Below are 19,972 nucleotides of genomic sequence, written 5' to 3' on the forward strand. Positions count from 1 at the left end.
TCGGTTAAGCGGCCGACTTCGGCTCAGGTCATGATCTCGCGGGTCCGTGAGTTCGAGCCCCGCGTCGGGCTCTGTGCTGACAGCTCAGAGCCTGGAGCCTGTTTCGGATTCTGTGTCTCCCTCTCTCTCCGACCCTCCCCCGTTCATGCTCTGTCTCTCTCTGTCTCAAAAATAAATAAATGTTAAAAAAAATTTTTTTTTAAATTACATCTTTTAAAAGTTTTTTTATATCCTTAGCGGTATTAAAATTTGTAATCTGTTTATTGGCCATTTGTATGTCTTCTTTTGTGGGTTATTTATACACGTATTTTGTTAATTTTTCTACTTGTATGTCTGTGTTTGTCAGTTTTTGTTTTGAGAGAGAGAGAGAGAGAGAGAGAGAGAATCCCAAGCAGGCTCCCAGCTCAGAGCCCGACTCAGGGCTCGATCTCACAACCATGGGATCACGACCTGAGCTAAAATCAAGAGTTGGATGCTCAACCGATTGAGCCACCCAGGCATCCTTGCGCTTGTTAGTTCTTAAGAGGTTTTCATACACGACGGAACTGCTGCTTGTCTATTATAAACCTTTGTCATATGCCTTGACGTTTTCTTTCTTTTTTTTTTAATCCACAGAGAACTTTCTTTAATGAGCTCCACCAGTGTACTTGAATGGTTTATTTCACTGGTTTTTGGCTTAGAGTGTTTTTCTCTATTTTGAGTTTGGGTAAATATCCACCCATTTCTTCTGGCTGTTCTGTCTCACAAATTATCATGACACCCATAAGTAATTACCCTCCTTTTTCTCACTGACTTCGAACTGATATTTTTATCATGTGCTAAACATCTCAACTCTTGTGTATTTTTTAAATTAATGTTTTATTTTGAAATGATTTCAAATTTACACAAAGTTGTAAAAATAACACATATACCCTTCACCTAGATTCACCAGTTATTAACTCATTACTACATTTGGTTTGTCATTCTTTCTGTTCCTTCCCTCTGCCTCCCCCACGTTTTAGATGGATGGATGGGTGGATAGATGATAGATGGATGGATGATAGATGGATGGATAGATGATGGATAGATACGTGATATCGATGTTAGATGGATAGATAGATAATAGATAGATAGATGATAGATAGATGTTGGATGGATGGATGGATAAAGAGATATAGTTGGAGGAAAGGTAGAGAGAGACACACAGAGTCAGACAGCTTTGCTCCTGGACCAGCTAGGAATAAGCCCCTTCAGGTCTGAAAACAAAGATACCTTCTGACATTATGAAAATTAGGAAACAACATTAGTACAATCCATGGGGTGCCTGGGTGGCTCAGTTGGTTGAGCGTCCAACTCTTGATTTTGGCTCAAGTGATGGTCCCAGCCAGGGTCATGGGATCAAGCTCCATGTTGGGCTCCGTGCTGAGCGTGAAGCCTGCTTAAGATTCTCTCTCTCTCCCTCTCTCTCTCCCTCTGCCTCCCTTTGCCCCTCTCCTGCTTATGCACACACTTCCACGCTCTTCTCTCTCTCTCTCTCTCTCTCTCTCTAAAATAACACAAATAAAACACAATCCCAGAATTTCATACACGTCCTATACTCACATTTTGCCGATCACAAGTCCAGGACCCGTGTTGCCTCCAGCACTTGCGTACCTGTGCGTGAGTGTGTGTGGTTGTGTGTGGTGCACGTGGAGATGTATTTATGCGTGTGCATGGTGTGCACACGGTCACGTGCAGGTGCTTGTGTGGACATCTCCTCCACCCCAGAGGGGGCCTTCTGACCTTGTTTGTCCTTCACAACACTGCCATTTTGGAAGAGCCAGGACAGTATTTTGCAGAACGTGGAGTGACACCTGTGCGTTGTGAGATTCAGGTCCGCATTTATTTTCCACACGGCCCCGGTGAAGGGTCTCTTCCCCTTTAATACCATAGCTTTGTAATAGTCCTTGTTTCTGTCCCTTTACAAAGTTTTCTTAGCTGTTCTCCCCGTTTGGGCTTTACTCAGTGGATATTGTCATTTATGTATTTTTATTATAAATATTTTAGACTTCTAAGAAGATATCAAGACTAATGTAACTACACCATCCAACTTAATAAACACAATGTTATCAAGTGAAAACCCCCTTGAGTGTCCTACCAGACATCCCCCCCTTCGGACTTTCTCTCAGCAGATATTTGAAAATCCGTATAAATCACGTCCGGTCGTGTATGTATCTTTCTGCACGGTGCTTTCATCCAACATTATGTTTCTGAGATAATATCAAGGCCGATGCAAACTTTTCTGTAAAGGGCTGGAGACCAACTATGTAGGGCCCCACTTTTAAGGACCCTACATTCTCTGTGGCAGTTTAGCTCCGCGATGAGCCTGAAGGTGTCTCAGGTGTGGTATGTGAACAGGTGGGCATGGGTGGTGCTCTGGTAAAACTTTATGGATCCTGAAATGTTTAATTTCATGTAATTTTCATGTCATGAAACATCCTTCTTTTGATTTTTTTCAACTATTTAAAACTGTAGGGGCGCCTGGGTGGCCCAGTCGGTTGAGCGTCCGACTTCAGCTCAGGTCATGATCTCGCGGCTCGTGAGTTCGAGCCCCGCGTCGGGCTCTGTGCTGACAGCTCGGAGCCTGGAGCCCGCTTCGGATTCTGTGTCTCCCTCTCTCTCTTCCCCTGCCCTGCTTGCACTCTGTCTCTCCGTCTCAAAAATGAATACACGTTAAAAAAAATCTTTTTTTAATTTTAAAATGTGAAAACTCGGTACCCGGCTGGCTTAGTAGAGTGTATGACTCTTGACCTCGGGATTGATCTCAGGATCGTGAGTTCGAGCCTCACATTGTGTGTAGAGATTACTTAAAAATAATAACATCGTGGGGCTCCTGGGTGGCCCAGTTGGTTAAGCATCTGACTCTTAATTTTGGCTCAGGTCATGGTCTCCCAGTTTCATGAGTTCAAGCCCTGTGTTGGGCTCTGCGCTGTCAGTGTGGAGCCTGCTTGGGATTCTCTCTCTCCCTGTCTCTCTGCCCCTCCCCCACTTTCACTGTCTCTGTTGCTCTCAAATAAATAGGTAAAAATAAACTTTAAAAATAAAATAGGGACGCCTGAGTGGCTCAGTCGGTTAAGCACCCAACCTCGGCTCAGGTCATGATCTCGCGGTTTGTGAGTTCAAGCCCCACATCGGGCTCTGTGCTGACAGCTCCGAGCCTGGAGCCTGCTTCGGATTCTGTGTCTCCCTCTCTCTCTGCCCCTCCCCCACTTGTGCTCTATCAAAAATAAATAAATGTAAAAAAAATAAAATAAAAGATAATAAAATCTTTAAAAAAATAAATAAAAATGTAAAAACTGTTCTTAGCTCATGGGCTGGACCAAAAAAAGGTTTTGGGCGGGGTCTGACCTGCGAGGCATGGCTTTCCAGGTCTAGACACTGGTTTGTGTATATTCTTTCTATCGTATGAATATATCAACGTTTATTTATCCATTCTTCTGTCAGTGGGCATTTAGGCTATTTTTTGCTATAAACATTGTTATGAATGTCCTCTTGTGTTATGAATGTCCTCTGCCTCCCCCATTATCGGCATCCCCCACCAGATGGCGTGTCCGTCACAACTGACGAACCTTCAGTGACACACAGCTATCGCCAGAGTCCAGAGCCCCGGTGCACTCTCGTGCTGGACATCGTAAGGGTTTGCACAAACGGATGCTGACGTGTGTCCATATCACGGTCTCACACCGAGTAGTCTCACTGTCCTAGGAATCCCCTGTGTCTGTGCATCCCTCCCCCTTTTCCCAACTCCGTCCTTGGTACCGAATGAGCTTTTTACGGACCCCGCAGTTCTGCCTTTTCTGGGATGTCACAGAGTTGGAATCATACGCTATGTGGCCTTTCTCGGACTGGCTTCCTTCTCTTGGTTACGTGCGTTTACGTTTCCTCCACGTCTTTTCAGGGGTCAGAAGCTCATTTCTGTTCAGCGCTGGGCAATGCTCTGATGACTGTACCGTTTATCTTGAATATTTCTAAACACCCATTTTCTAGCTGTTGCAGGCCGTTGGGAACCTAGTTGATTTTTCTCAGATGATTTGGTATCTAGCAATTCTGCAGAAGTGATTGGTGCTGGTGCGCGTGGCCAGAGTTTTCCCTCGGTTCTCTATGGGGACAGAGCCCCTGCTGAGGTCAGGCTCCTTCCTTCTCAGTCCTGTCTCTGCTCAGTCCTGTCTCCTGACTCCCATGCAGTGGAAACAAGAGCAGGCTAGCTGGCATCCACACCTTTGTCCTGACTTGAACAGTGCTTTTTGCGTTTTTCTTTAAAGATTTTATTTTTTTAAGCAATCTCTACGTCTGAAATGGGGATCGAACTCATAACCCCAAGATCAAGAGTCACACACGCTCCACCAACCGAGCCAGTCAGGAGCTCCAAATGCTTTTTGCATTTTATCTTCAAGTAGAAAGTTTGCTGTAGGTTTGGGTACTATGTTGAATCCTACAAAACTGCCATTTTTGTAGGTTAAAAGCGGTCAAATATCAGCGAGTTTATGTGGCCCAGCCTCTTCCAGACCGTTCGTCAGTTTAAAGCAGCGCTCTCTCCTCCTGATCTACTGAGTTTTTACGCAGAGTAGATGCTGAATTCTGTGGGCGGGTGCTTCTGGCTCCACCCCAGGGGCCCCGAGCGGGTTCCCGGCCGGCTGGATGCTGCTGCCCTTCCAGGGAGCTTATGCCCGTCCAGCGTGCTGGCCGCGTGCCGGCTGGGGCCTGGCACCTTAGCCCCCCAGCGCGGGCCGCCTGCCGCTGCCCTCGGAGTGTTCACAGCGCGGTTCTCCACACGACCAGAACCTTCCGCCTCTCATCAGTCATTGAAAAGTATCGTGCGTGCATCCCGGAGCCGTGTCTGTGCGTGTGTGCGTGTGTAGTTTTTTATTCGCTAATATTCCGCTTCTCTGAAGGGGGTGGGAGTTTCATAAACTCTTGACCCTAGACCATATGCTGATGTCTCGCGAACGGTCTCCAGTGTGCGTCAGATAAAATCAGAGAGCGCCAGGTGGGCGATGGGCGGCCTGTTCGGCCGTGGGGTGACGCGAGCTCCAAGTCGGCCCTGGCGAGGTGGCAGAGGCGGCGGCGTTGGGCTCCACGCTGAGCTGGGGGTGGGTGCGGGGCCAGTCGGCGGGGGGTCCTGGCTGGGAGGAGGGGGCGGCCGGCCAGGAGATGCGTCAGATCTGGATTTGCTGTGGGATGGACATGGAATGTGAGAGAAGGAAGGAATCCGGGTTCGAGGCCTGGCAGCTGTCCGGGGGGAGGCGAGCGGCAGTCTGGGACCAGCGATCCCCGAGCTGCCCACCAGCCTCGTCCGTGGGCACACACACCTCGTGGGGTGTTGGGGGCCTTCTGCTGGAGCTAAACACAAGCCCTCAGCAAAGGGCAGGGTCTGAGCCATGGGACAGCAGGGACGCGCCAGGCCGTCTGGAATGGCTTTGGCTCTGTGGGAGAGATGTCCACGGCTGTGTGCCTGGCGAGGAGACGTGGCCTGAGACAACTGGGCAGGGCTGGCCACAGAGAGGGGCTGAAGACCATGGCACTTTCCACCAGAGGATCCCTCCCCTGGAGGACCTCCTCCCCTAGGGGACCCGTTCTCCTGGAGGAGGACCCCCCTCCTAGAAGACCCCCCATCCCCTGGAGGACGCTTTTTCCGCTTGTGGGAAATGCTGTTAAAACTTCGAAGTGCCTCAGCTAGTTGTTCATAACTTTTCAAATCATCTGCATTAATTAATTAAACTTCTGCATACGTGTTATTGAGGAAAATGTCCTAAGTCATAGAATAAATATGCCCGTTAGCCGTTACAGTAAAACATGCATATTGTTATCTGTACCTTCACTTCTTTCTGGAACATTAAGTACTTTATTACACTAGGGGCGCCTGGGTGGCTCCGTTAGTTAAGTGCCTGATTCTTGATTTTGGTTCAGATTATGATCTCAAGGTTTGTGAGTTCAAGGCCCCAAGTCAGGCTCCGTGCTGACAGCAGGGAGCCCTCATGGGGATATTCTCTCTCTCTCTCTCAAAACAAATAAATAAACTTGAAAAGTACTTTATTACACTTTATTAATCTCTTTCAAACTACAAAACTACCATGTCTTGGATAATCCAGTGAAAGGACTCCTTTCTTAAAACATGAGAAAAGATGAGACTCTGGGGCCCACTTTTTTAACCAATAGATAAATAAGCAAAGGGTATGGTCAGAAAGCACAGAGGAAGACGCACAGTGAGTCCCTCAACAAATGCGAAAAGCCATTTATTGTCAGTGCTGCCCCAGGGGCTGTCAATTAAATCCAAAAGATTTGTGTGCGTTTCTCAGTTGAAAACTCAAATATTGATTGAACTAGAGCGGAGGAGAGCTGGGTGGTGGGTGTGAGTGCTCCCTGGGGCGGGAGGAGGCTGGTGGATCTGGCTGGTTCCCAGGGGCCCCACTGGCCTGCTGCCCGGGCTCTGCCCTGGTGCCCCTGCTTTTAATTCTTACATTTTCTTCCATGTTTCATTCTGTGCCTCTTTAGAAACTCCCCCATGCTCGCTTCTGACTGCCGTCCTGCAGGCGTCCCCACAGAGAGGGGTGCAAAGAGCCATCAGAGCGATGCACCGATGATGTGCCAGGGACATGTGCCCTGGGAGGGTCTGTGTGACGTTAGGTTCTCGGTCTCCTGAAGGATGTGAGGGGCACTCAGATGGCCACTGAAGGCCTGCTGTGGTCATCCTGGCTCGTGGACACGACCACGCCCCTCCCTTGTGGCCAGTCCCCAATGTGAGCGAGTCCCTGATACCGGAGACTTGGGGACAGCGTTTCTTCCTGCTTTTGAGGGAGACCTGGGTGACACGCCCCCTCGATGACACATGACACTGAGTCCTTTTCTCTGCATTTCCACGGCAGGGCTCTAAGAGCGCCGAGACAGAACGTTCCTCTGGACGCCCCGGGGAGGCCCGGCCCCACCTGGCCCAGAGCATCAGCAGAAGGTCCAGTCCGCCAGGCTGCACAGCAGGAGCTGAGGCCGGGTCGGGGCAGGTACAGCAGGGCCGCGTCTCAGTGCAGGGACCCACTATGGGGAACCCGTGTGCCTTCTGTCCCAGTGGGTGGCTGTTGCCCTGAGTGACTGCGGTGTCAGGACCAGACACCTCTCCTCGCGTGGGCGGGGGCAGGGGGGGTCTCCGTCATGCCCTTGCACAGCGAGAACCCCGCCCCGGGGCACACACGGGCCCCCACAGCGGGCCTTCGCGGCCGGAGAGCATGGGCTTTGGGGCATCTGCCCTTCTTTCCAGGTCCCACCTCCCGTAGAGACTGGACTGCCTTTGCCCTGCACATCGCGAGGCCTTCTGGAGCCCAGGGGAACCCCAGCTGGAGTGCCCGGGGAGCGCGGGCCTGACCGAGGGCCGTGCCCACCGTCCCACCACTCACCCAGCAGGACTCTGAGGGCTGTTTCTGTCTTTGTTTACCGTCATAGGGGCAACACGGGATCTCCAGGGCGACTTACAGATCAGCTCGGCAGAAGGAAAGCCGGTCCCCAAAGCCACACCTGGCTCAAGAATCCCATGAGGAAAAGAGCCACCACACCCAAAGCTCCTCATCACCAGCCAGTGGTCCCCTCCAGGACACGTGGAAGTTACTGGACCTGGGATCCAGCCCCTCCGGCCTCACGTCCCAGGACGACTCTGTGCCAGGTAGGCTGGGGCCGGGACACAGGGGCGCACGAGTGCCTGGCTCCGGGGTCCCAGACACGCCAGGCTCGGCCACTCGTCACCAACACACTCCAGAGGCAGAGAGACGAGCGGACGTGACACGAGAAGGGTGGTTACTGCAGCGAGGCCGATGTCAGGAGGACCGTGGGCGAGCAACTCGAAGACGCTCTGCAAAGCGGGGAAAACAGTCCCAGGCTTATCTATAGGGAGAATGCGGGCCGGCGGTCGGTGGGCCCGTGTAGGTGGGCGGTGAGGGTCAGGCAGATCACCGTCGGGGGCTGTCTCACGGGGGCCCGGTGTCCTGCAGGGCGGTTCTTGTTGCCGAGGGGTAGTTTCTGTTCCCGCCACGGATGCTTTGCCTGAGGTAAGAGAGAAGCTGGAAGGAAGAACTTACTCGTTCAGAAAGTAGGAAGTCAGAATGGAGGGAGTCGACATCCTGTCTTAGGCGAGACGCGCTTCCCCTCCGCCGCTGTCCAGGAGGGCTGGGTCCGCGGTGGCTGATGTGCAGACAGACACCGCGTTCTCTCCGCCCGTTCCGCCTGTGCGGGCTCCTGCTGTGTCACCACAGTGCCGGTCCTCCTGCTCGGGTGCTGCCCGGTGCCGCGGGGGTCCCCTCCACGGGGGCTGGTGCGGTCCTTCCGTCTGGGAGAGCCGGCCACTCTCTGGCCTCCCGAGCACGCCCGTGTGTCCCTGTCCCTGCCCCGCCAGGTCCTCACGGGCGTCCAGGAGATGCATTTGCTCTGTCGGGAGGGCAGCCTGACCCCGAGAAGTGGCCAGAAGCCGGAGGAAATCCCTTCGGAATCCTTCCACAGGGAGCGCCCCTGCTCGGGGTCTCAGCCCCACGTGGGCCGCACCTCGTTGTGTAGATGTGCCCTGACCGATGGGACTGTTGTCCCTGCAGTGGATATTTTAGGTCATTTCCAATCTTTTGCCATACAAGTCACATTACAGTGATGGCCTGGGACACATGCCTCCCGCTAAAAGCCTGTATGTGAGTCCCCAGAGTGGGGGTTGCCAGGTCGAAAAGCAGGTGTATTTCTAGTTCGGGAAGGTCCGGTCCGGTGGGGTCCGTGGGACCACCCCCGCTCACACGGACACCAGCAGGGTGTGCGAGGCTGCGCACACGGCACCGCGGACGTCACCCGCGTCTCCTGTCCGAGGTGGTGCGGCGTTTCCCCGAGTGGCTCAGGAGTCCCCTCCTCTCCCCTGGCTCCCGCTCTGCCCCTTCCCGCCTGCCGCGGCTCCATCTGTAGGAGCTCGTCCTTCCTGATGGAAATTACCCCTTTCCCGAGACACAGTTTACAAATACTTTCCCACCTTCCGGCAGTTTCTCATTTGACTTTCGGCTTATGGTGGTTTTTGTCATGTGTGTATTTGTGTGTGTGTGTGTGTGTAGTTAGTGTTCTTGTTTTTCACCCTTTCTGGTTCCTGTGCCTTTTTTTGGCCTTTTCCACTCCACAATTGGAGATTATTCTTCCCTGACTTCTTCTAATACTTATGGCTTCATTTTTTTAATGTGTAAATCCGTGAATCATTTGGAATTTATCACTGTATACGTTACAAAATAGGAACCAAACTGAGTTTTCGTCCCGATGGCCCAGCGGCACTCACTAGTGGCCCGTGTTGCCCTCTTGTTGGAAGTCCCGCTCTCACTGCGGTGCTGACTTCCCCAGGCCGTCTGTGTCTGGCCCATCCCACCATGGCGCCCGGGTCTCCACCTGCCCGTGGGCGGTGCTGGGCTGTTGGCGTCGTGACCGCCACACGGCCCTCGGCCGGCCTGGGCTCTCCTCGCTGTACCTTTCTGCGCATTTTCCCGGCTATTCCCGCGCGGTCTCAGCCTCATGCTCCTCCCCAGACTCTGCCCCTGGGTTTCCCAGGTGGGCCTCAGCCCTGCTCGCTTCGTATTTCACTGACTCACCGGCTTCCTTTGATTCCCCTCCTTCCCGCACCCATCTGTTGGGGCAGCGCCTTCTGCAGAAAGGACAGCGCCGTCCGCGTCCCCTGTGCCCCGCTGACCCGTGTGCGAGTCTGCCACAGGGGCTCCGTACATGCTCTTCCCTGGGAGCCCTCGTTGCTGGCACTTCCCTCCGGTGGCTTTTTGTGTATTTTCTGCTTGGCGTGCTTGAAGAATTTTTTATCTTCTCACGCCTTTCATTGAATAGGTCACATTTTCCATCTCCAGCCTGTTTTTAAGTGACACTCAAGTTTTATTCTTCTGGTGGTTACTCCCAGCTTATTTTCATTTCACCCATCAGTTTCTTAAACTTGTGGACGTCTGCATTTTTCTGTTACCATCCATGAGGATATTAGCTGTTCGGGAGGGGTGTCTTTTAGACAAAATAAATTTGATTCAATTCCTTCAAACTTATCCGTGGCTACCTTAGTAGCCTCTAAGATACGTTGTTCTTCTTCCAGAATAGCCTTAGAAGAGAATTTTTATATGGGAAACTCTTTGAGGCCGTCCATGTGGGGAGGACTTTTATTTCTGCCTCACATCTGACTCGCTCTAGTTAAGCGAGCACCCCATTTCTCACAACATAGCCGGCTAAGTGCCGGACTGGCTTCCTTTGCACATGTCCACAGAAAATACCACTGTTGGGGCCTCCTGATCTCGGGGTGGGGAGTTCGACCCCCATGCTGGGCGTGGAGCCTAGTTGGAAGGAAGGAAGGCAGGAAGGAAGGAAGGAAGGGGAAAAGAAAAGAAGAAAGAAAGAAAGCAGGGCTTGCCTTTTTGAAAAATGCCATAGTCACACTTGAAGGGGTCCATACGTGGCAAGAAAGTGAAGAATTTTTTTTTTAAGTTTGTGTATTTTGAGAGGGACAGAGACAGCACAAGTGGGGAAGTGACAGAGAGAGAGAGAGAGAGAGAGAGAGAGAGAGGGAGAGAATCCCAGGCAGGCTGCACACTGTCAGCACAGAGCCTGAGGCAGAGCTCCAAACCACAAGCTGAGATCATGACTGAGCTAAAATCAAGAGTTGGATGCTTAACCGACTGAGCCAGGTGCCTCAAGAAGGTGAAGAATTATTATTTTAATGTTTTTATTTATTTTTGAGAGAGAGAGACAGAGCACAAGCAGGGGAGGGGCAGAGAGAGAGGGAGACAGAGTCCGAAGAAGGCTCCAGGCTCTGAGCTGTCACCACAGAGCCCAACGCGGGGCTTGAACTCACGAACCGCGAGATCATGACCTGAGCCGAAGTCGGATGCCCAACTGACTGAGCCACCCAGCACCCCTAACTTTTACTTTTTTAAGTAATCTCTACACCCAACACAGGACTCGAAATCACGACCCTGAGAGTAAGAGTTGCACGCTCCTCTGAGCCAGCCAGGCGCCCCAATGTTTGTTTTATTCTTAAGTTATTTTATTTTTATACTTTAAACTGTACACGTACATGTGTTTGATGAAACTTTTTGGGCATCCTTTGTAATAGAAAGTCTTAAAGAGAGAGACAGTGGTCTCCCTGGGGCGTGTGGCCGGGAAGCCAGGTGAGGTCAAGACGCAAGGTGAAGGTTAGTGTGGGGTTACAGGTGGTCCCCGTGGACGGGCCACACAGCCATGCCAGTCTTCCGGGCGGGAGGAACTGGAGGGAAGAATGGGGCAGACGACTTCTTCCAGAAGCCGTGCTCTTGAAAAGCAGCAGTTCCGAGAGGCCACGCCCGTCCACGTGCAGGTGGAAGGGACGGCCTGGTGGTGACTTCCTGTCAGAGTCCCTTCCTTTCCTGCTTTTAAGTGGCACAGAGCCATGGCTCAGGGGTGAGGAGGGCGGCGAGTCGGGAAGCAGGCAGAAGCAGGGGCCAAGCGGGGCCGGTTGGTGAGCAGGGCGGCCAGCCGGCTCCTGCAGGTGACAGCGGGGACCATTCCGGGTGGGGAGGAGCACAGCGGCAGTGCCGGTGCCCGGCGAAGCCCCTCGGCAGCCCTGACCTGCTGTGCACAGGTCACAGACAGCCTCCTGAAGGTGACTTAAAGCAGCCCCAGAAACTTATACGTGCTCACTGGACCCAGGAGGAGACAGCCGAGGTGGTGAGCATTTGGTCACATTCCTGACACGCAGTGAGCACGGCACGGCGGTGGCACTGACTCGCTGACCAACACATAGGAGTCCGTCAAGTTGTGTGTCGAGCCCAGAGGCAGATGAGCCAGGGGCTGGCTGGTCTGGGGCTCTGTCTCCTCCTAATGGTCCAGAAGAGCTGCAGCAGCTCCGAGCCTCACGTCAGAAGGCCCGCTTCTCTCCCCACACTTCTTTCTTTTCATTGGGAAGGGAAGTGTTTTCCCCAGAGCTCCAGACAGACCGTCTTCCACCAGGGGACTGTCTCAGAGCCTGAGAACAGCAGGCAGGGCCTCGGCAAGGAAACCAGGAAGGCTGTGGGGCGGGCCTTCAGCACGGTCTGTGCAGGGGAGGGTGGTCACACACCGGCTGGGGCTGGGCCTGTCGCCCCTGCCCTTTATGAGCAGCGCTTTGGGATTGAGAAGTAGGAGAGATATGTTTGGCTCACCCTGGGAAGCATTGAGGCGGGAGGAAAGGTTGGAATGAACGCATTGTGGTCGTTCCAACTGTCTACAGAGTTTCTTTGTGCTCCCCTCATGTGTTGACTGTTCGAGTATGCATAACGGAGTTATCTGTATGGTATTCTACTTTCTGTAAGCATACGTCTTTTTTATTGTTATTTTTAAGTGTTTACTTATTTTGAGAGAGAGAGAGAGTATGCATGAGCCGGGGAGGGGCAGAGAGAGAGTCCCAAGAAGGCTCCGTGCTGTCAGAGTAAGAGCCTGACTCAGGGCTCAGACTCGCAAACTGTCAGATCATGACCTGAGCCGAAATCAAGAGTTGGACACTCAACCAACCGAGTCACCCAAGTGCCCCCTATTTATCATCATTTTTTAAAGATTTTATTTTTAAGTAATCTCTACGCCCAACATGGGACTTGAACCCACCATCCTGAGATCGAGAGTCACAGGCCCCACCCACCGAGCCAGCTAGGCGCCCCTCAGAATACTTTTTAAAACCTTACTGGTTTCTTCAGTGATACTCTCAGGAAGTCAGTAACTCTGCTTCGGACGTAAACCTGTGATCATAAGCATTTATGATAAAGTACAACGTGGGCGATCCGTCCAGACAGGCAATCTAGAGGCTCCATTATAGAGCCTGGGATGAAGCGTCTTCTCCTTTTGTAAGTGTTCCGTGCATTGTGAGGAACAAACTGTGAGTCCTAGCAGTCGTGAAAAGTTAAAAACAATATTGAGATAGTGTAACAGTGTGTGACACCTGCACTTAATAACATGAAGGATTGCTTCCATTACACGGATTTCTCAAGCGCTTGGCTCTTGGCGCTGAAAAGACGTACTCCTTTTGGTTTTGAGGTGGGACCAGAGCCCCTCCTGGCCTCCGTACTGCCCCAGGAGGCCCGGCCAGGCCCTGCTGCAACCCTGTCCCGGGGCAGGGCCTGAGCCCAAGCCTGACCCCCTGGGTCTGCACAGGTGCCTGGGGTCCGGACCCACAACTGCACCCAGGACTTCGGGGTCACCGTGCCCCCCCTTCTCCACCCTGCCCGAGGGATCCGGCCCCTTCTCCTGACCCCCCACCCCCACCCCTGCTCCACGCTGACCCTGACCCTACTCTTCTGTCCTCTCTCCTTGCTGCAGAGCCTGGGGCTCCGACCCCTCCCCGGAGCCCCATGCACCCCAGGCCCCTCCTGCCCACACCTCTGGACACCTCCCCCCCCCACCATCCTCTCAGAGCACCTGCCTGTGGCCCATCACCTTCCAGCTGGCTTCCTCCCCTCCCTCAGCACTAGCGCACCGCCCCCTCCCCCCCCCCCCCCCCCCCCCACTCCGTCCTGGGACAGCCTGGCGCTGGGGCAGGGCTAGCACAGCAGGTGCACGACAGGTGCTCAGTCGAGCTGAGCAGGGAGGTGACTGGAGAGAATGGAGCCCAGGGAGGCCCTGAGTCTGCAGCCCAGCGGTCTGTGCTCTCAGGAAAACCATGTGATGAGAGACCCTACCAGGCATTGTGGGAAAAGTACATCTTTATAAGTCAGCTCTTCTGGATGGGAGTATTACATACTACAAAGCTGTTTTCTCTACGCTAAGGAGTCAGCGTAATTCTAACTGAAATACGGACAGTTTCTCTTGAAGCGAAATGAGTGGTTTTCAAGGCCAGTAAAATGCACGGGGAACAGGCCGCACACAGCAGGAACCTTCTAGCTGTGGGCATATGTTACGTAAGGAGAGGCCGACACAGGATGGCCCGGCACACGACTGCCCACCAGTAGTGCCGGCCACACGCTAAAATGCCTCCCACGCAGAGTTCAGTGGCTTAAAATCAAACCTAAAAATGTACAGAATTGGAACTGAGTATCTAGTGGTTTAAAAATCGCACATTTCTGGCGCTCCTGGGAGGCGCAGTCGGTTAAGCTCGTTGGTGAGATCAGGACCCGCATCGGGTTCTGCACTGACAGTACAGGGATCCTCTGCCTCTCTGTCTGCCTCCTTCCTGATAGCGTGCGCTCTCTTTCTCTCTCTCGAAACAAATAAGTGAACTTTAAAAAAAATAAAGAAAAATCACGTGTTTCTAAAATGATTATTTTTTAACTTCAAAAACAACCCAATTGGAAAGACTGGGTTGACAGATGACCAAGGTCAGTCACACGGCAATGGCTCATCCACATCAGTCAGGACAGGAGCGCTCAGCCAAGGCAGCTGTCGGGCCCACCGGCAAAGCGGCACCTGCCTCGGAAAGCCGGGCCCCACCCGGAAGGCGACGCCGGGTGCTGGGACATCTGGGAGGGCCACGTATGACGCAGCCGCTCCAGGGGTGGTTAGACCACTCCGCCTCCCAGGCGGCCCAGCCACGCCGTGGCGCTCAGGGTGCGGGACGCCCACTGGAGCAAAGGGGGCTCCTGATCTCGGCGGGTCAGGAGTGACGCCTCCGTGTGGCTGGGAAATGAAATGGTGCCTGGGGTTGTTGGGGAGGAGTCAGGCCCCGCGCCCCCTGCCCCCTCTGACCACAGCGGTCGGGTCCCCTGCCCCTCTCCACACCTGCCCTGCGCTCTGTGACTGTAGAAACAGACGGCGAGCACGCGTGTGCACCCGCTGTGTTCAGGGACGTGTGCCGGTAGGCAGCGTGCTCCTTCGACCCCGTCCTGGGTAGTTCGGTGACGTGGGGCGCGAGGACGTTCTTTAACCGCCCTGTATGCCCGGACTTCGGGTGGCCTGTGGTCTTAGCTCCTAAGGCGGTGCCGCAGCGAAGCTCGCAGCGTGGAGGGAGGGCCGTGGGAGGGTGTCATCAGAATAGCATCTGGAATCACTGGGTCAAAGGTGTGAGTGGTTGGAGTTCTGCAAGCTGTTTCCAAATCGCCCCCGAAAAATTGGCCCGATTCGTTCGTGCTCGTGGCTGCAGGGTGTAAGAGTGTCTTTCCTCACTCTGGTGCGGCTGTGTTTTTATCCGGCATTTTCTTTCTTGCCAATCTGGCAGATGAAAAATGTATTTCATTATTGGCTTGAATTTGCAGTTTTTAAATTGTGGGTGAAGCTGGCCGCCTTCTGTGTGCTTTGCATGTTGTTAGGATTCGTACCCATTGTAAGGTGACTGAAAGCTAGCAGCAAGTGCGTGTTCGCTGTGATTTGTGACAGTCAGAACACACAGGGACAGAGAAGTGTGCTCTAGAAGGGACTGGGCCCCAGCTTGGGGTCGGTGGGGGGGGGGGGGCGGCGGGCCGGAGATCTGTTTTTTACAAATGAATGCAGTCACCCCCACAGTAGTAAACCCATCTGCAGAGCTACTGGAATCCCGTTGTCAAGTGAGGAAACCCGCCCGAGGCACGGAGCTCCTGCCCAAGGCCGGTGTCCCCAGCCAGAGGTCCCCAGCCCCCCTTGCACTCCTGGAGTTCCCGAGGGGACAGGCCCGACTGGAACAGGGGCGGGCCTCTGGGAGAAAGGCCGAGGCTGTCCCAGAGGTCAGATTGATAATGGCAGGCAGCTCCTGAGGAATGTAGCCGGGGTGTGTTGGGGGGGGGGTCACACTCCCCCAGAAAGGGAGGCGGGGTCTGTCCTCAAGACCTCAAGACCTCACCCACTGAACACCCACCGTGTTCTCCGTGTTCTGCCCCTTGTGTACTGGTGGAGGGAGCTCCCCAGATGTCTCCCCTGGGGCCTGAGAAGGTCCCACAGCACACCCAGCGTGTGTGGAGGGACCCTCACACCCCACTGAGGATGACGGAATCAAAAACGATGAAGGGCGAGGACTACAGCTTTTAAAGCGAGCAATGTTGGGGTTCTTTTTCTTTAATTTTTGTTCTTTTGAAAATTACATTCGTGTTTCTTGAAATTAAACGTTTGTCCCCTTAAGAAGGATTGCATAAAATGTTCAGAAAAGGTACACATGATGCTATCAACCAGCTACTACTCCAGAATTAATTTTAAGTCCTGTGTAGTGAGAACACGTCTATAGATCTCTCGACAGAGAGGACACCTACTCAGATAACCACACTGCCAGGCTGTTGTTACCTGACCATCCAGAAAAAACAAAAACGGCCCCCTCTTGTTCACAGCCCAAACGTTTGTGGAGCCTCTGGCCACTGCTGCACACGGTGGGTGTGAGCCTCCCGGCAGTGGCCTCCCACAGCAGCTACTGGAGGCCGGAGGTCGGGGCCGTGCAGCCAGAGGTGGAGTCATAGGCCCAGAAACGCTAGGTTGCTCGCCCGAGTCTCCCAGCTCCCCGGTAGCGGATCGAGACCAGAGTCGGAGCCGTCGGACTTCAGACCCTGAGCCCACTGGGCCAGACGAGTCCCGGGTGCGGGTGCCCGCAGGCCCCAGGCGGCGGGCGGCGGGGCGAAGGCGTGCAGGGGCCGTGCTGACCGTGTGGGGCAGCGACGGGCCGGCGGGTGTGCTCCGTCCGGGATGATGCCATCGTGCTTCTGCTCCTCGGGGGGAGATGGCCGACAAGCCAGATCTTCCCGTTTTCCAAAAGAACTGGAAATCTTGCTTTTTACATAGAATGTTTTCGTTATTGAAAATCGGCAACTAATTAAAAAACCAGAGTGTGGACCAAATCACAGCTCAGTCCGCGAGCTACGCCCGCGGTGAGCCAGATCCAGCCGTGCCTGGTAGTGTGTGGTCTTGTAGCTGGAGCCGCGTTACCACGTTCACGATTTTACACGCTTGACAAAAGACAAAGAAAATGCTCCGATGACCCGGACCGGCCAGATCGGCCGGGTGGGCTCCAGAGAGAGGCCCGGCCTGTGGCCAAGGGCCGTCCCAGACCGGGGCGTCAGGTGACTGCTGGCATAACTGGGGTTCCCTTTACTCGAGGGTCGCGGTACGTTCCCGCGTGACCATACTGCAGGGCAAGCGCAGCAGGCCCTCCGGGCCTTGTCCACCTGTCCGTCCCGCGGTGTGTCGCCTGCCTCTGGCTAGGGCTGAGTGGGCCCCCGGGTGCCATCTCATCTGTCCCCTTGTGTTCCTGAGCAGAGACCACTCCACGCCTTCTCTGGAGGGATGCGTGTGCTTTGGACCTTCCTCTGAAATCGGATTGATTTGGCCGTGGCTCTGAGGACATGAAAACGTACTGTAGGCACGGGACCTTAGAGTTACCTTGTCCACACACCATCAAGACCAGGAATACTGCCATCTGACCGCCCCACAGTCGTGTTTGCGTTTCTGGTTGAGCGCAGGAGGGCAGCCTGATGGCCCAGCGCTGTTTTTGAGTGATAGCCACCTTGTGATAAGTAAGAAAAGCTTAAAATCACATAGAGTAGGTGATCTCAGAGAACAGCTTGTGGTCCCATTGTAAACGCACCTGGAACATTACATCCTGTTCTTTGGCACACTAACCAGAGAACGCTCCTCGGGCCTGAGAACCTTTCTGGAATGCGAGCGGCAGTGAGGTGGGCAGCCGCGGCAGAGCCTTGTGAGACCTCGCTCAGAGACCAGCAGCCCGAGCCACGGGGAAGGAAGCCAGCTAGGGCCGGGGAGGGCTTGTCCTCTGCACCAGAAAGATGTCCTGATGCAATCGCCAGTCAGGGCTCGTTGGCTGGGCTCCAGGAACACAAGCTGGGAACAGGGCGAGTTGCTTCCCACTGGAGGGCCTGGCGCACACGCCCACCGACCACTGCCGCAGAGACCTCGTGAGGCAGATCGGGTTGGGAGCTGTCCACGAGAGCGGGGAGACTTATTCAGCACTGTGACTGTGACGGTCCCAGGACCCCAGGGGGTGACAGGTCCTGCCCTCACTGCCCAGCACCCTTTCTCTCTTTGGCTCTGCCTGTCACCGCTGTCAGGACAGGAGTGGGTGTGAGCGCCCGCACACCAGTGAAATCGCCACAGGTTGGCATCTACCGCCCCTCAGCACCATTGTGATCACGGCTAAAGAAGGTCCCAGAACGGCGTTCTGGTCAAAGGAGGGAGCGGCGCTGTGTTCTGAACGGGTGAGCCACGCCAGCTGCCTGCCCACGCCAATTATAACCTGAGGCTTTTTAAGAAGTGCAGAGTATCCTCTAAACTTCCTGAGAAGCGTCGTCAAGTAGATCTTTGTTGGCTCTTCTCTTGACCGTACTGTGGTGAAACATTTACTACCACTTGGGAAACGACTGGTATTGAAATAACTTTTACAACAAAGTAAATACTTTAAGAAATAGTGAAATCGGCTTATTCTTCCGCGGTATGTATTCTGGGGCCACAGCACGGCTAGCCCTCACGTCTTCAGGCTAGGCTGTTATAAGGACTAGACTTTAACACCCCTCCATAAACAACTAGAAAGTTGGGCAAAATATATGAAACGACTGTTTTTGGACATTGGCCAACAGCATAGAACTGTGGTCCGTAAAAGAAGGAAGACCAGGGGCGCCTGGGTGGCGCAGTCGGTTAAGCGTCCGACTTCAGCCAGGTCACGATCTCGCGGTCCGTGAGTTCGAGCCCCGCGTCAGGCTCTGGGCTGATGGCTCGGAGCCTGGAGCCTGTTTCCGATTCTGTGTCTCCCTCTCTCTCTGCCCCTCCCCCGTTCATGCTCTGTCTCTCTCTGTCCCAAAAATGAATAAAAAAACGTTGGAAAAAAAAAAAATTAAAAAAAAAAAAAAAAAAAAAAAAAGAAGGAAGACCAATGAGGCAAGTTCCAGGACCCCCTGGCTTTCTGTCTGAAGGCAGTTTCTGGGCTGCAGTCATAGGGAGGGGGGTGCCAAATAGAACTCAGAAGCTGTACTGAGTTGGGGAAATGGGAATTGGAGTTTGGGAAGGCAGAAGGGGCTGGCAGTTGCAGGACAGAGTCCAGAAAGGAGGGTATATACAGAAGAGAACTCCAGAAACCTGCATAGACATTCTCTTGAGTCCTCACTGCGTGTTAGCCCCAGCTGTATAGAATAAAGCTCCACAGTTCCAGGCAAAGGAAAGACAAACGACTTGTAAGCTGAACCATTTCCAGAGCTCTCACAGGGTAGGGAGATATTCAGTCAGAGTGCTGAGTCCCCATCAGCAGCTTCATTCAGTGGAGACGTAGAGAAGTCACACGTCCGTAGTAGGGTGGGTATCTCTGGAATGAAGGCCCACGTAGACTTAGCCTAGGCAAGCTTAAAAACAGTCTTTGAAATGACCAACCAAGGAACCTAACTGCCTATCAAAACAAAACCCAGCATTCTAGAACAAAAATATTTTTCAAGAAAATATTATATTACAGTGCCTAACACCTAATCGAAAATTATAAGACACATGAAGAAATGGAAACGTGATCCATTTGCAAGAGGAAAACCAGTCAGTAGAGGCCCAGAAATAACAGAAATGAGGGAACAAGCAAAGACGTTTAAAGAACCGGAATGACTGTATCTAAGTATTTAAAAAAAAAAGCATCTACATAATAAGATTGAAAACAGGAGAGGCACCAAACAAAACTTGTAGACATGAAAACTCTGGTATTTGGTAAAGAAAGCTCATTGGATGGAATTAACCCAAGAATAAGGATGGTCGAAGGAAGAACAGAGAACTCGAAGGAATAGGAATAGAATCTGTCCTAAATGATGCACAAAGAGAGAAACGGGGGAAGAGAGAACAGCCTTGTCCCCATGACGGACAGTGTCCATCAGTCTAACAGAAGGGGGAGGGATAGGGGGAGAAAAAGTATTTCAAGATAGAATGACCAGATTTTCCCCTAAATTTGATGCAAACTCTTAACTCACAGACCCAGGAAGTGCAGCTTCCCCAAGCAGCTGGCTAAACACGCACGTGAGCTTGTCACCCAGGGAGCATCGTAATCAAGCTTCTGAGAATCTGTGATAAAGAGAATCTTAAAAGGAGTCAAAGGGGGGCG

The 19,972-nt window shown here is 53.1% G+C and overlaps 1 protein-coding gene across 7 annotated transcripts in view; it reads left to right on the forward strand.

The window, feature by feature from the left end:
- The window catches only part of CCDC57 (coiled-coil domain containing 57), a 91,702-nt gene that overhangs the window by 55,084 nt on the left and 16,646 nt on the right, over positions 1–19,972 (forward strand). For 5 of the 7 annotated variants that reach the window (XR_008418766.1, XM_053892880.1, XM_053892882.1 and 2 more), the window contains 2 exons: positions 6,882–7,013; positions 7,450–7,666. Coding sequence is in view for 6 of the 7 variants with exons in the window: in XM_053892880.1 (XP_053748855.1) it covers positions 6,882–7,013; positions 7,450–7,666 (349 nt within the window). In the remaining variant the exon portion in view is untranslated. Of the gene's footprint in view, positions 1–6,881; positions 7,014–7,449; positions 7,667–7,991; positions 8,481–16,229; positions 18,704–19,972 lie in introns of those variants that run through there. The other 2 variants (XM_053892887.1, XM_053892881.1) reach the window with 2 other exon arrangements.

This window comes from Panthera pardus, unplaced genomic scaffold, assembly GCF_024362965.1.
Source record: "Panthera pardus isolate Hobbes unplaced genomic scaffold, ASM2436296v1 HiC_scaffold_3, whole genome shotgun sequence".
NCBI classification, from domain to species: domain Eukaryota; kingdom Metazoa; phylum Chordata; class Mammalia; order Carnivora; family Felidae; genus Panthera; species Panthera pardus.